The sequence below is a fragment of the Terrapene carolina genome, unplaced genomic scaffold, assembly GCF_002925995.2.
Source record: "Terrapene carolina triunguis isolate 2854851 unplaced genomic scaffold, T_m_triunguis-2.0 Scaffold236, whole genome shotgun sequence".
NCBI lineage: Eukaryota > Metazoa > Chordata > Testudines > Emydidae > Terrapene > Terrapene triunguis.
Window position 1 is genome coordinate 16,232,078 of NW_020664587.1, and position 13,704 is coordinate 16,245,781.

The 13,704-nt window shown below is 64.9% G+C and overlaps 1 protein-coding gene across 1 annotated transcript; it reads left to right on the forward strand.

Annotated features, from left to right (window-relative positions):
• The first annotated feature begins 2,952 nt into the window (after positions 1-2,952).
• Positions 2,953-13,279, forward strand: LOC112108698 (probable beta-D-xylosidase 2). The gene is made up of 15 exons (XM_026657192.2): positions 2,953-3,032; positions 3,675-3,850; positions 4,342-4,502; positions 4,723-4,882; positions 5,558-5,728; positions 6,924-7,015; positions 7,635-7,792; positions 8,270-8,373; positions 8,693-8,917; positions 9,891-9,976; positions 10,352-10,488; positions 11,002-11,091; positions 11,897-12,105; positions 12,257-12,463; positions 12,798-13,279. The coding sequence occupies exons 2-15, from the start codon at positions 3,704-3,706 to the stop codon at positions 13,083-13,085; spliced, it is 2,235 nt and encodes a 744-aa protein (XP_026512977.1). The 5' UTR covers positions 2,953-3,032; positions 3,675-3,703; the 3' UTR covers positions 13,086-13,279.
• The last annotated feature ends 425 nt before the right edge of the window (positions 13,280-13,704 follow it).

Here is a 13,704-nt window from a genome sequence, read left to right on the forward strand (position 1 = left end):
TGTACGAACAGGTATCCCCACCTCACAGCCAGGGAAAGGCGGGCACCCAGCGGGCAAAGGATGTGCCGAGGTCACACAGGGAGGCAGCAGAGGAGCTGGGAAGAGAACCCAGGGGTCCTGACCCCCCAGTGGCCTGTTCTAAGCTCTTTCTGCCCCTCTGTCACGTAGCACAGAGTCCCGCTGAGCACGTCGCCAGGCTTTGCCAGCAGGGCCCAGCGTCTGGGGCGGTGACAGCCCCGCGGAGACGTCACAAAGCCACGAGGCGCTGCAGCGTGAAGAGGGCAAAGCTGGCAGGTTCCCTCGCCCGGCTGCTGCTCACCCCAAAGGCAGGCACCGGAAACTGGGCCAGGCTCAGGCAAAGCCCAGGGCTGGGTCGGGTCGAGGCCCCTGCACCTCAGTGAACGAGGCCCCGGGCTCAGGGTTGGCACCGTCTGGGACTGTAACAGAATGGGTGCATGGCTGGGAGGGCAGGTACGCCATGCGCAGCACACAGGGGTCTGGGGCCCAGTGAGCAGGGGGCTGAGCCAGGCGCCCCGGAAGGCAGGTGGTTTGGATTCTGGCACTGTGGTTTGTTCATAACCCCCAGCCACCAGCCACCCTCTCCAAAGCAGCTCTACAGAGGTGATGCCAGGCGACCACTCCCCGCCCACGCACACAAAGAGGGAACCCCAGACCGTGCAGGAGTCAGAGCTGCACTGGGGCCTGGGTGTGCTTTGGAAAGGCAAAGTTATGGTGCTGCTACCCTCTCCCTGGGTCTAACCCCCCCCCAAACGGCCAGTGCAGCAACGACCCCGCCTTCCCGGGGAGGAGGGGCATGCTCAGGAGTTGGCGTGGGGCACTACTCTGGCTGGCACTGAAATGCTAACCCCAAAATTGCCATGTGCCAGCAGCCAAAATGCCCATGCCTCCTGGCTCTCGCTGCCCATCCCAATGAGCTCTGTGTTCGTGAGCACTGGGCTGCACACATGGGCTTGTTACTGTAGGGTTGCTCACGAGCACTGGGCTGCACACATGGGTTTGTTATTGTAGGGTTGCATATGAGAATCTGAGTGCAGATGCAAATATGAATTTCCATGCATGCAAAGGTTGTGCGGGAAGATTTTGTGGGTCCATTTCAAAGGCCTCTTATCCACTCCAGGGGGTTAGTTTCCCTGCCTTGGCAGCTGCTCTCAGGGCAGCTTTTTAATTATCCATGTGGATGGGGCTGGCTTCTTCGAGGGCACCTCTGAACCTCCAGGGCCCTTGGTCATACTCAGCAGGGAGAGGTGAGAGCCGGGCGAGGGCAGGCGCTGCTGGCCAATCCAGACTATAGAAGCCCTCTCAGCTCAGTGCCTGGGGAAGGAGCTAGGCCGTGCGCACAGGGCAGTAGCTGGCCTGTGGGAAAAGCCGCCCCTTTACTGTCCCAGGTAAAAGCTGACCTGAAAAGAACCTAGCATTAAAATTAGCCTGCTGACGCTCCCTGGACTCAACCAAAGAGGTTCTCCTATTTCAATTCCATTGCAACATTAGCCAATTTGAAAAATGTTGTAGCCCATCGAGTGTGTTAGATTTCAGCTTTAAAATCTAATTGGCCCCCTGGCAAATTCATAAACTAGCCCCACATCAGCACGTAGAGCTGTGGGCTATGCTTGGCATTTCTGACCTCCTAGTGTGCTGCATTAGGACAGTGGCCTTGGCCTCGAATCCCACCAGGTGCAGCAATTTCATCTCTTCCCCCCAGTGGCTGGGCGGCAGGGGGCTGTGGCGAGAGAGAGGCTGAGCGAATGGGAAACTGACACAAAGTGTTCTTATGGCTGGTGGTGCCAGGGGATTCACAGGGCACAGCCTGAGCTGGAGAGGATGCCGCTCCAGAGGCAGCGTCTGCTGTTACCATCCCGTCGACACGTCAGACAGTTCACCCCCCTCCCCTGCAGCTGTGAGCACTGCCGTAGTAACATCTGGCCACCTGTCAGCGCCCCGCAACCACCTGATGTTGGATAGGGGAAGAGGGCAAATTGTAGGATACGGGCTGTAGGGTGCTGGGGAGTTCACTGGATGCCCCCCAGCTTCCATGGGCTCTGATACAAACAGCCCCCGAGCCCGGCGCAGGGGGACATGATAGGCCAAGGGGGCAAGTGAGCAAGGGAACCCCGCTCCCCATGGTGCCACCTGGAGGCTGAGGACCCAGGCATGCTCCCCCCGCCCCCCATCACACCAGCTGTGCCCGACCCAGCTGCTGCCAGGGGCTGTTGGAGCCCATATGTAAGTGAGCCCTGCCCTCTGCTGGCCATGCCAGTCCAGCCGGATACAGGTATCGAGATGCCCAAGGCCCGATGCCTGGTTCTCATCTCCCTGGGCGCAGGTAGGGTGACCCCGCGGGGCTCAGTGCACTCCCACCAGAACCAGGCCGGGGCTCCCCCGTCCAGCTGGGGTTTCCAATCCAAGTGAGAAGTGCTGCCAGGATTCCTTACGACTCTTCCCCCAACCCCCGGCTGTTGGCGCATGGCCCTGCCCTCGTCTGCCTGTGCCCTGAGAGCCGGATCCAGCGGAAGCAGCTGGCCTGGCCTCCTGGCGCAGGGCTGCAGGGACTGTGGGCACTGCACCCACAGCCCAGCCTGCTTGGGAAGGGCGCCAGGCCTCAGTAAGCGCTGACACCGCTCAGCAAGGTCTGTGCCACGGGGCGCCTGTGGCAGCAGCTGGACCCAGCCCAGAATCCAATGCAGGGGGCCAGCCCCCCCCAGACCTGCCTGCAGCCAGCGCTGCTCACCCAATGCACAGTCCTGGGGCAGGATCCCACATTGCTGCGGGCAGGGGGTGGGCTCTGCTGGGTCACAGAAGCTCGCCCGAGGCCTGGCCTGGATGGGGCTGGGGGCTCAGGCTGGCACCAGCATTGCGAGGGCACCGCCAGGCGCGGCCCCTGTCTCCGCCCGCCAGTGCGGGGGTGTCCCGGCTCCTCCCCAGCGCCGCCTCCCTCCGCCGGGCTTCCGGGAGCCCTCGTGATCCGCTCCGCAGCCACCAGCGCCGCGCAGCCCGCAGCGAGCCCCGCTCGGCCGGTGACTGACCCGCGGGGCGGGGAGCTGGGCACACGCGGGGGGTCGCTGGCGGGGCCCGGAGCTGGGAGCGCCCCGTGCGCCCGGGGCGAGCGCCGGTTCGCCCGCCCCGCTGCAGCTCTTTGGGCGCCCCAGGCCTTCCCCAGTCACCCCCGTTGCAGGTCTCGGGGGCTGCGTCTAGCAGGGTTCCCCGCTCCCTGGCGGGGGGGTTCCCCGGTCCTGCCAAGCGTGGTTAATTGATGGGGCCTGGGGGCTCCGGTGCGGGCGTGGCGCGGAGCTGTGCCACCTCTGGTGCCATGGCTCTGGGGTGGTTATCGCAGCCCCGACCTGGGGCGCTCCCCAGCCTGGCACATGCCACACGGACCGTGGCCAGGAATTCACTCTGTTGCTGTGTGCGGGGCTGGGGGCTGGCCCCACTGGTAAATGACATGTTTGAGGCTGGAGAGCTCCGGGCGCGGCCTGTGGGAAGCCCCAGATGGTGGCCGGTGGCTGCAGGATTTATGGGGATCCCTCCGAGTGGGGAGCTTGGTCTGGGGGCGCTCAGCCTCGCTGGAACCAGCTGCGAGTCCAGCCCCTGCCCCAGCTGTGCCAGGGCCCCTGGGCTGGGGCTGTCGGGTGCTATCGATGGATGTGTTCTCTCCTCAGCCGGTGCCCTGTGCTGGATCCTCAGCGCCATGTGCTGGCTCCGTGCTGCGGCCCTGCTGCTCTGGGCAGGGCTGGGCCTGGCCCAGGATTACCCATTCCGGGACCCCACCCTGCCCTGGGAGCAGCGGCTGGACGACCTCATCGGGCGGCTCACCCTGGGGGAGCTGGTGCTGCAGGTATGGAGAGGGTCTCTGTAGCCAGAACAGCAACCCCACTGACAGGTGCATCCCTGGGGGGGGGGGGGGCGACAGCCTCTGCTCTCCCCATGGCGGGGGGCAGTGAGGCGAGGGCAGCATCCTTGGGGCCTCGGCGTCCCACTGTGGGAGTCTGGGCCTGGCAGGGCACCCTATAAAGACCCTCGGTCCGAGGGGAGGGAGCTGGGAGGGAGCCCAGTGGCGTGGGGTTTCTGAATTGCAGGGGGTGGGTCAAGCTGGGTGCCCCTGGAATCTCCCATCCCACAGATCCCACCCCCAGGTGGTGCCTCCCCAGCCCTGTCCATGTCTCCTGCTGGGACGGAGAATCAGATCTGGCATGGAAGAGCCGAGCGTGCCGGCTACCCCATCTCTCTGCAGGGCCAGGCCAGGTGAACAAGGGCAGCCCCTTGGCAGAGTGCCCAGCCTCATATGTCCCTCAGTGCCCCCCTTCACCTCTGGTGTCTGCCCCACAGATGGCGAGAGGTGGCGCTAAGTACAACGGGCCAGCGCCCCCCATTGAGCGGCTGGGGATCAAGCCCTACAACTGGAACACCGAGTGCCTGAGGGGGGATGGGGAAGCCCCCGGCTGGGCCACGGCCTTCCCCCAAGCGCTGGGCTTGGCGGCCTCCTTCAGGTACTGTCTGAACAGGGGGGCCCCCGTGCTGCCATGTCTGGGTGTCCCCCTAGGCCGTGCTGGGGCCTAGCCCAGCGCAGGCTCTGTGCCTGGGCATGTGTCTGCCCCAGCTCTGCCCAGGGCAGGGGCAGCTGCTGTGGCACTGAGGGGACCTGTGCCATCTCTGGGCACAACCCTGGCTCATCCCCCGATGCTTCAGCTGCTCTTCCCTCCCCCACAGCCCCGAGCTCATCCACCGCGTGGCCAATGCCACTGCCACGGAAGTGAGAGCCAAGCACAACTACTTCATGTCCACGGGCATCTACGGTGACCACACGGGCCTCAGCTGCTTCAGCCCCGTGCTGAACATCATGAGACACCCGCTGTGGGGCAGGAACCAGGTAACAGCCGGACCGGGAGTGGGGTGGGGGAGGGGGAGTCCAGGACTGGGAGAGCAGGGGGCTGTGGGTGGGACTGAGGGACATCAGTAGAGCTGGGATGGGAGGACTGGGATAGCAGGGGACTGTAGGTGGGACTGAGGGGCACCGGCAGAGCTGAGGGAGGGGGAGCGCAGGGGCTGCGGGTGGGACTGAGGGGCACCGGCAGAGCTGGGGGAGGGGGAGCGCAGGGGCTGCGGGTGGGACTGAGGGGCACCGGCAGAGCGGTGTGTGCCCTGGTATCCCCTCCCAACACACCTCGCACTTTCTCCCTGCCTGAATCCAGATGTGTTAGGGCCCCTCTGGCAGACCCTGCAAGCTCCCTCCCTCTCCCCCTGTGGCTTGTGGCCCCTTGGCCTCTGTGCTGAGGCTGCCCCATCGCCCCTTGCACTAATGTGTCTGAGATGTGGGCCCACGAGGGACTGCAGAGCCCTGCTCCTCCCCCGGGTCTCATTTCCCCAAGTCCCCAGGTGGCGGCAGCTCCAGGACTGTTTGGAAGGGCAGGTGGGGAATTGGCAGCTGTCGCAGAGCAATGAGTGATGGGGCTGGGGGGAGCAGGGGTTGCATCCCCACAGCCAGCGCCCCAGCAGCGGGGGGAAGGGGGCGGCAGCAGCAACGCGTGTGTCTGTCTCTCCTCAGGAGACGTACGGCGAAGACCCGTTTCTGAGCGCAGAGCTGGCCGTGGCGTTCGTGCAGGGGCTGCAGGGCGATCACCCCCGTTACGTCAAGGCCAGTGCCGGCTGCAAACACTTCAGTGTGCACGGGGGGCCCGAGAACGTGCCCGTCTCCAGGCTCAGCTTTGATGCCAAGGTGAGTGCAACGCTCCCTGGCCGTGAGAGACCCTTAGCGCGAGAGTCTGGTCTGTGCCTGCTGGGGGTCAGCTCCCCTGCTCCTCCGGCCACAAGCGCTGCCCCACAGGCCCCGCTGGCTCATTACAGGCTAGCGATAGGCCCACTCCAGCCACTGGACGCATGCAATATTCACAGGTTTGCAGCTCCCAAAGGAGCAGGCCAGTTCCACCTCCGCTCACCACCCTGCTCAGCACCCAGCGCTGGGAGCCCTGGGCAGTGAGAACAAGGGAACGGTTATTTAACACAGCCCAGAGATTGGAGTGAGCAAGTTGAGTGATGGAAACAAACTCAAATAAACTCGTCACACACACGCTAGAGCAGGCCTGGGGTGGGGGGCAGTCTCCATCCCTGGTCAGCTTCACATCCACGTGGGAAGTTTGTCTGAAGATCTGCTCCAGGAACGATTGTAGGGCAGGTCTCTGGCCGGCGCAGTACAGGGGCCCGTCTGGATCCCAGCGCTCCCTTCTGGGCCGGGAATCTCTGGAGGTGTGAAGAACCCCGGCTTGTTGAACCAGCTACTTTTCTGCCTGATCGAGCAATGCTCACCCACCATCCTTCCAGGCTTGGCTGTGATCTTCGTTCAGGAGACAAGTCACGCTGTCAGCTTGCCTGCTAGGTGAAAGTTACTGTGTGTTTCCTTGCGGTACCTGATATACCAGACGAATCCTTTGATCTTAGTCCTAAGCAGCGCTCCCGCCACGCCTGCCTGATTGTTTTTCCTGTAGGTTTTTTCTCCTGGAGATTTCACAATCCTACCCCTGGTGCCTGGCTTGGTGTGCACATAGGCATCCATTGTAAGACCTACGATGCACAAACACATGTGACCAGACAGATAGATGAGCGTCTGTCACCCCTTGCCTGCAAGGATCCTGGCTGAGGTGTGTCACCTCCCGGTGATCTGCCTTATCTTCAGAACGTACTTTTCAGTGTAGGTACAGGACGCCTGAAATATGACCCGTATACACATTTACGACCAGTGGGAGAGACCTCACATGCCACCCTTGGGTGCATATATCTGGCCTAGGGCATCCCTGTACGATTCTGTGGTCTCTGGGTCCCGGTGAGCTCCGCCAGGGCTGATGTTGGGGGCCACGGGGTGGGGATGGGGTCTGCGCCAGGCTCGAGGCCCTGACCGAGTGCTCTGCGTCCTGCAGGTGCAAGAGCGGGACTGGAGAATGACCTTCCTGCCCCAGTTCCAGGCCTGTGTGCGCGCTGGCTCCTACAGCGTCATGTGCAGCTACAACAGGTACCGGGCGAGGCAGGCCCGCGGCCGGACAGGCACCGAGACGGGGCACGCGGCTGGGGGGCTGTGCCCGGGGCAGGGGTCTCTACAGGCCGCTCCTTGCCCGTGCTCAGCATTAGCTTCTCCTGGAGGAGACGAGGGCTCTTCTCATCCACACACCCCTCTGCCCTGGAAGGGGGCAGGTCAGCAGCCTGAACCCCACCGCAGCTGTACAGCTTTCGAGCTGAGCAGGGTTGGCTCTGTTTGGGATTTGGATGGAGTCCCCAAGTGGCTCAGGAGGGGGCGCTATTCCACCCACGTCTCTGTTGAGCCAATGCCCCTGCATGCTGCTCGGGGGCGCTGTCCTCTAGAAGAGAAGTCAAACCTCGGTCCTCTCCCTCTGTCATTGCTAGTGATCTCATGGCAGTTCCGGGGCGAGTCAGGGCGGGAGCCCCGTGGCCTGGGGTTCCCAGGTGGGCAGTTACATTCTGCTGAAGTAAATCCCCCTGCAATTCCAACTGAGTGCAGCGTTCTCCTTCACTTCCTGTCCCAAACTGCCAGGCACTGTTAAAACAGCTGCCGCACCCCGCCCCAGAGGTGGCTGCATTCGGCATTGCAATAACTGCCAGACCCAACCCGGCAGGATCAACGGCGTGCCCGCCTGCGCCAACAAGAAGCTGCTGACAGACATCCTGCGGGCAGAGTGGGGCTTCCAGGGCTACGTGGTGAGCGACGAGGGGGCCGTGGAGTTGATCATGCTGGCCCATCGCTACACACACAGCTTCCTGGAGACGGCCATCGGTGAGCCTGGACGCACACAGCCCACGGCCCAGGAGCCTGGCCCCGCTTGGCCGAGAGCTGCCTGGGCTGGGAGCGAGGCAGGGCCCAGCTGCTGCTGGTGCTACTGGAGCAGAACTGGCATCTGAGGGCAGGGGCACAGTCAGTGGGCGGGGGCGGGATAAGGTGGGCACTGGTTTGATGGTCAGGACTCCTGGGTTCTATTCCCAGCTCCGCCACTGACCTGCTATGTGACCTTGGGCAAGTCACACACACACACATTGCCTCAGTTTTCCCTCTGTACAAACCCTCCTGCTCCCCTTCCCAAGGGCCCGCGAGGCCTAGTTAACAAGGGTGCTGGAGCCTCAGTTCAAGAGCTGAGCTCATTGCCCCCAGCCTGGCAGGCGCAGAGGGTTGGGGGCCCTCTGGGGGGGGGGGAAGGGGGGCAGAGGCTGAGCCCAGCGGTAACTCGCTGTTTCCTGTCTCTCTGCCACGCTGCAGCCTCGGTGAACGCTGGCTGCAACCTGGAGCTGTCCTTCAGCCTGACGGAGAACGTCTTCATGAGCATCAGCGAGGCTGTGGCCAAGGGTAACATCACGCTGGAGGTGAGAAGCTCTGGGGGCAGCGTGGATGGGACACCCCCCACCGGAGCAGGGCATGGGGCCGGCAAGCTCAGCACCAGGGGCCCCGGGCCCCAGGGCATGGACTTACTTGGGCTGGGTCACCCTGCTTGGGCTGGGAGAGCGCCGGGTACCTGCGACTGGCGGGAGAGTGGATGTGGGGTGGGAGCCCGTCTCCCCCAAGTCTGAGCTTGAGCCACCCCCTGCGCCGGCATGACTGGGATGTGGGGCTGCAGCGGCCCCCCCAGATCTGAGCTCTGGCTGCCCCCTAGCCGGTGTAACGGGATCTCGCTGCCCTTTTCAGACGGTGAGGGCCCGGGTCCGGCCACTCTTCTACACACGTCTGCGGCTGGGGGAGTTCGACCCCCCTGCCATGAACCCCTACAGCGCCCTCGACCTGAGCGCCGTGCAGAACCCCACCCACAGGAGCCTTGCCGTGGAGGCCGCCGTCAAGAGCTTTGTGCTGTTGAAGAACGAGGGGGGGACGCTGCCCCTCAGCGCCCAGGCCCTGGCCGGCAAGCGCATCGCGGTGAGTGTCCTGCTCGGGGCGGGGATGGGGGGACCCACTGGGGCCGTGGTGGCTGGGAGGCTGCGGGGGAGCCCAGGCTGACCACCCAGCAGAGCACACAGCCCCTGGCATCCTCAGTCACTGCCTGCCCTGCCCCAGAGAACCACGGCCGCACTGGGGCTCCCTGCCCCACACCGGACACCTCAGCTGGGGACTGCGTGACACCAGGGGCACCCTGCCATGTTGACAGCCTGCCAGGGGCCCCACAGCCACACCCCCCTGGAGCAAGCTGCAGCCCCCCACAAGGGTGCCCTGTGCAGACTGCGGGTCCTGGCGGGCACTGGAGCCTGGCTGATGAGAGCAAGAGGGAGCAAGGCGTGGTGGGGCCTGGGGACCCGGGGGGGACACTGCACGGTGTGGGGGCACTGCACAGGGAGTTTGGGGCAGGCACTGCTCGATGGGGGGCAGTGGGCGCTGCATGGGGGGGCGGGTACTGCTCGATGGGGGCAGTGGGTGCAGCATGGGGGGGCGGGTGCTGCTCGATGGGGATGGGGGCGGTGGGTGCATCATGGGGTGCAGGCGTGGCTCGATGAGGGTGGTGGGCGCTGCTCGATGGGGGGCAGTGGGTGCATCATGGGGGGGCGGGCGCTGCTCAGTGGGACCTGGGGGCTTGGACGGAGGCTGCACAGTGAGGGGGGGGCACTGCACAGGTGAGCTTGGGGCGGGTGCTGCTCGATGGGTCCCAGGGACAGCAGGCGCTGCGTGGGGCAGGGGAGAGTGCGGGGGGGGGGGGGGGGGCCCGGCGGGCCCCCCCCCCGAGTGGGGCTCAAAGCTGCCAGGGGCTGCATTAGGCCAGCGCTTGACCCACCCAGCTCATTCCATGGCCCCCCTGGCCCTCCTCCCCCCGGCTTCTGTGCGCCGCCTGGGCCCTGGGGCTGCCAGGGTGGAGCGGGCGGCTCCTGTCCCACCCTCGGCTGTTTCCCCTCCTCTGCAGGTCGTTGGTCCCTTTGCCGACAACCCCAGGGTGCTGTTTGGGGACTACGCGCCCATCCCGGACCCCCAGTACATCTACACCCCCAGGTAGGGCAAGAGCAAAACCCACCCCCCATCGGTTACTGGGATTCCCCAACCCCGGAGCTCAGGCCGCTGCCCTGATCCATCCGTCAGCTGGGTGGGGAGGGTGCGGTGGCATTTCTCTGCTCTGCGGGCTGGGCACATGGCACTGCTTGGTTCCTGGTCCGAGCCGGGCAGCTCCCAGGGCAAAGGGGCATCGGTGGGACTCCCCCATCCCCGCCTGACACCTGGTGCAGAATTGCCCATTGGTCCCACTCGGCCCTGCCGGAGCGGCGGATTCTCCGTCTGGAGGCGGGTGCCTGGGTGCCAGCACTGGAGGGGGGTGCCCGGCCCCTGTATCAGTGACGTTGCTGATGGCAGGCTGGTCCCATCCCGGTGCAGGAGGGGCCTGGAGACCCTGCCAGCCAACGTCAGCTTCGCCGCAGGCTGCAGCGAGCCCAGATGCCAGTACTACTCGCCGGGCGAGGTGGAGGGGGCGGTCCGGGCAGCCGACGTCGTCGTGGTGTGCCTGGGCACAGGTATGGGGGGCGAGGGCAGGCGGGGGGGCAGCAGGGTCCCCGGGCAGTGATGGGTGGCCTGGTCCGGATCTGAGGGGGTGGGCTCAGCCGCTCTGGCATTTGCCTTCCTGCCCCCCCCCCTCCTCCCCAGATCCGCAAGAGGCTGTGGCAGAGCCTGGCACGGGGGCAGGGCTGGGCCCGTGGACTCAGGACTCAGGCTGCTGGTTGTGTGCGGGGCCTCCCACCAAGACAGCCCGCGAGTGCCCAGGGCGGGTAGGGCCCGGGGCCCCCTGCCAGGCTGCCTGCTCCCCAAAGGGTGCGGCGTGAGCTTTTCCTCAGCATGGCAACTCCCACAATTCCTCGCTCCGCCGGGAGCCCTTGGCCAAGGGGACCAGGATGCTCCCCTCACATCATGTCCCCGCTGGGTCGGGGGGTGGAGATGAGGCACATGCTCTGCACGGGGGGCGTGACCCTGCCCCTGGCAGCCCAGGGCGGGGGCATCACAACTGACTGGCGCTGGCTCTTCCTGCTCAGGGACTGACCTGGAGACAGAGGCGAACGACCGACGGGACCTGTCCCTGCCTGGGCACCAGCAGGAGCTGCTGCAGGACACCGTGGCCTGGGGTGAGGTGGTTTGGGGCGCACTCAGGGTATGTCTACACTACAGGATTAATCCGAATTTAGATAATTCGAATTTGGGAAACAGGTTGTATAAATTCGATTGTGCACGGCCACACTAAGCACCTTAATTCGGTTTTTAACCACATTAATTCGGTGGTGTGCGGCCACACTACCCCATTAACTTAAACACAGTAATTCGGTGGTGTGCGTCCACACTAACCCTAATTCGAATTAACAAAATCGATTTAGGCTCTACTCCGTTCGTCGAGGTGGAGTACAGAAATCGATTTAAAGGGCCCTTTAATTCGAATTAACTGGCTCTGTAGTGTGGACGGGTGAAGGGTTAATTCGGATTAACGCTGCTAAATCCGAATTAATCCCGTAGTGTAGACCAGGCCTCACACCCAGGGGCCTGCAGGGGGTGGAAATCTGGGCACCCGTGAGGAGCTGCCAGGGGGCTGGATGTGTGGGCACAGCACCCCCTGAGGCTCAGCCCAGCCCACCCTCGGGGGGCCCATCTCCCCATTGCCCCTGCGTGTGGGTGGCCCTGGAGGGACTGAGCTCAGTGCCCTGCGTGCCCAGCCCAGAGACCACAAGTGATGGGCTCCCATGGAAGAGCCCAGTGGGACAGAGAGTTGGGGTATTCGGAGCATCGCAGACCTCAGTCGGCCTGGTCTAGGATTGAGACCCCAACATGCACTGCCCCACGGGCTTCCCTGAGCTAGTGTGGGGCCCCGGTGTGCTGTCATCCCCCAAGCTGCCATGCCAAGGGAACGGACTCTGGACTGACCTGGCCTGTCCCTTCCAGCCGTGGGGCGCCCTGTCATCCTGCTGCTGTTCAACGCGGGGCCACTGGACGTGGGCTGGGCCCAGGCCCACCACGGAGTAGGCGCCATCCTGGCGTGCTTCTTCCCAGCGCAGGCCGCGGGCATCGCCATCATCAAGGTGCTGCTGGGGGAGGAGGGGGCCAGCCCGGCGGGCAGGCTCCCGGCCACCTGGCCAGCTGGCATGGACCAGGTAAGGCCCAGGGGCACCGGTGCTGGGGGCTCGGAAATCGGAAAACCCCCAGCTCCCCCACCTATTCCTGAGGCCAGCTTGGCACCATGCCCCCCATGCCCACAGGGCACCATGGCCTGTGGCTGACATCTTCCATCCCTTGTGGCTGCAGGTGCCAGCCATGGAGAATTACACCATGGAGGGGCGCACGTACCGGTACTATGGGCCAGTGGCCCCGCTCTACCCCTTCGGCTACGGACTGTCCTACACCACCTTCCTCTACCGGGACCTGGCCTTGAGCCCCACAGCGCTGCCCCTCTGCGCCAACCTCAGCGTCTCCGTGGTGGTGGAGAACACCGGGCAGAGGGATGGTGAAGAGGTGAGAGCTCTCCCTGCCCCGGATCGGGGGGGCTGTGAGGCAGGGCATGGCTTGGGGGGAATGGGATTGTCACATGGGCCCTGTGCCAGGCCAGCACTTAGCTCTGATGGCTCCTCCCCTGTGGGGCCGGGGCGGTCAGGAGAGGTGGCCCCCTGCTGACTCCTGTGGCATTGGGGTGAGGCAGTGCCATGGTTCTGCCCCAGCCAGTCTCTCAGGTTGTCTCTGAGGGGTGACGCTGCCCATGGAGAAGCAGCACCTGGCAGTCCCTGCTGGCCTTGCCCTGGGCGCTTGGCTCCCCGTTGCTGTTCCTAGCCCACCTCTCCCCTCCCTGCAGGTGGTGCAGCTGTACCTGCGTTGGGCGCAGCCCTCCGTGCCGGTGCCCCGCTGGCAGCTGGTTGGATTCCGCCGGGTGCCCGTTGCCGCAGGCCGGGCGGCGAAGCTGCTGTTTCTGGTGACCTACGTGCAGCGTGCCGTCTGGGCCGAGCAGTGGCAGCTGGAGCCGGGCACCTTCACGCTCTTTGTGGGCGGGCAGCAGCCGGGCCAGGAGACACGTGCCAGCTCCGAGGTCCTGCAGGCGGCGTTCACTGTGACCGGCAGCACCCGACCCCTGAGCCGCTGCTAGGGACAGGGACGGTTTCTGGGGCACTGGAATGGGAACTGCGGGGGGCTAGGATGTGGCCATGTGCGTTGGGACTGGGATCTGGCCCAGCACCCAGCTGGCTGTAGCAGGAAGCGGGGGCACATGGCTGTCTCTACCAGGGTTGGGAGGGCCGGCCCAGCACCTGGCTGGCTGTATGCGGGGGCCCGGCCGGCACTTGGCTGGCTGTACTGGGGGGGGGTCGGCCCGGCACCTGGCTGGCTGTACTGGGGGAGTCGGCCCGGCACCTGGCTGGCTCTACTGGGGACAATGGGAGCTCATTCACTTGATGCACAATAAACTTTGCCCAGCGTTGACCCCTATGGAAGCTCCAGCTGGAAATGGGGGTGCTGAGGGACTGGGCTCCCCCATCTTTCTCTGCCAGCCCCTGCCTGGGCCTGGCAGCGCTGTTCCCCGCCTGCAGCCATGCACTGCAGGCCAGCAGGGGGCGCTGGAGCCATGGCACAGGTTGGAGGGGGTCCTGGCGGGATTGCATGGGCCATGTGGCCGCACACTCCGGTGAGCACTGCATCCACCTGGGTGCTGGTTGAACCCCTGCTATGTAGGAGCCCCCCCCAGACCAGAGGGGTGCTTCTCAGATAGG

Coding starts and splice junctions, on each gene's coding strand:
- LOC112108698 (XM_026657192.2), top strand. CDS start 3,704: ATGTGCTGGCTCCGTGCTGCGGCCCTGCTGCTCTGGGCAGGGCTGGGC. Junction 7,016..7,634: donor GTCATGTGCAGCTACAACAG/GTACCGGGCGAG, acceptor CCAACCCGGCAG/GATCAACGGCGTGCCCGCCT. Junction 12,464..12,797: donor GGCAGAGGGATGGTGAAGAG/GTGAGAGCTCTC, acceptor CCCTCCCTGCAG/GTGGTGCAGCTGTACCTGCG.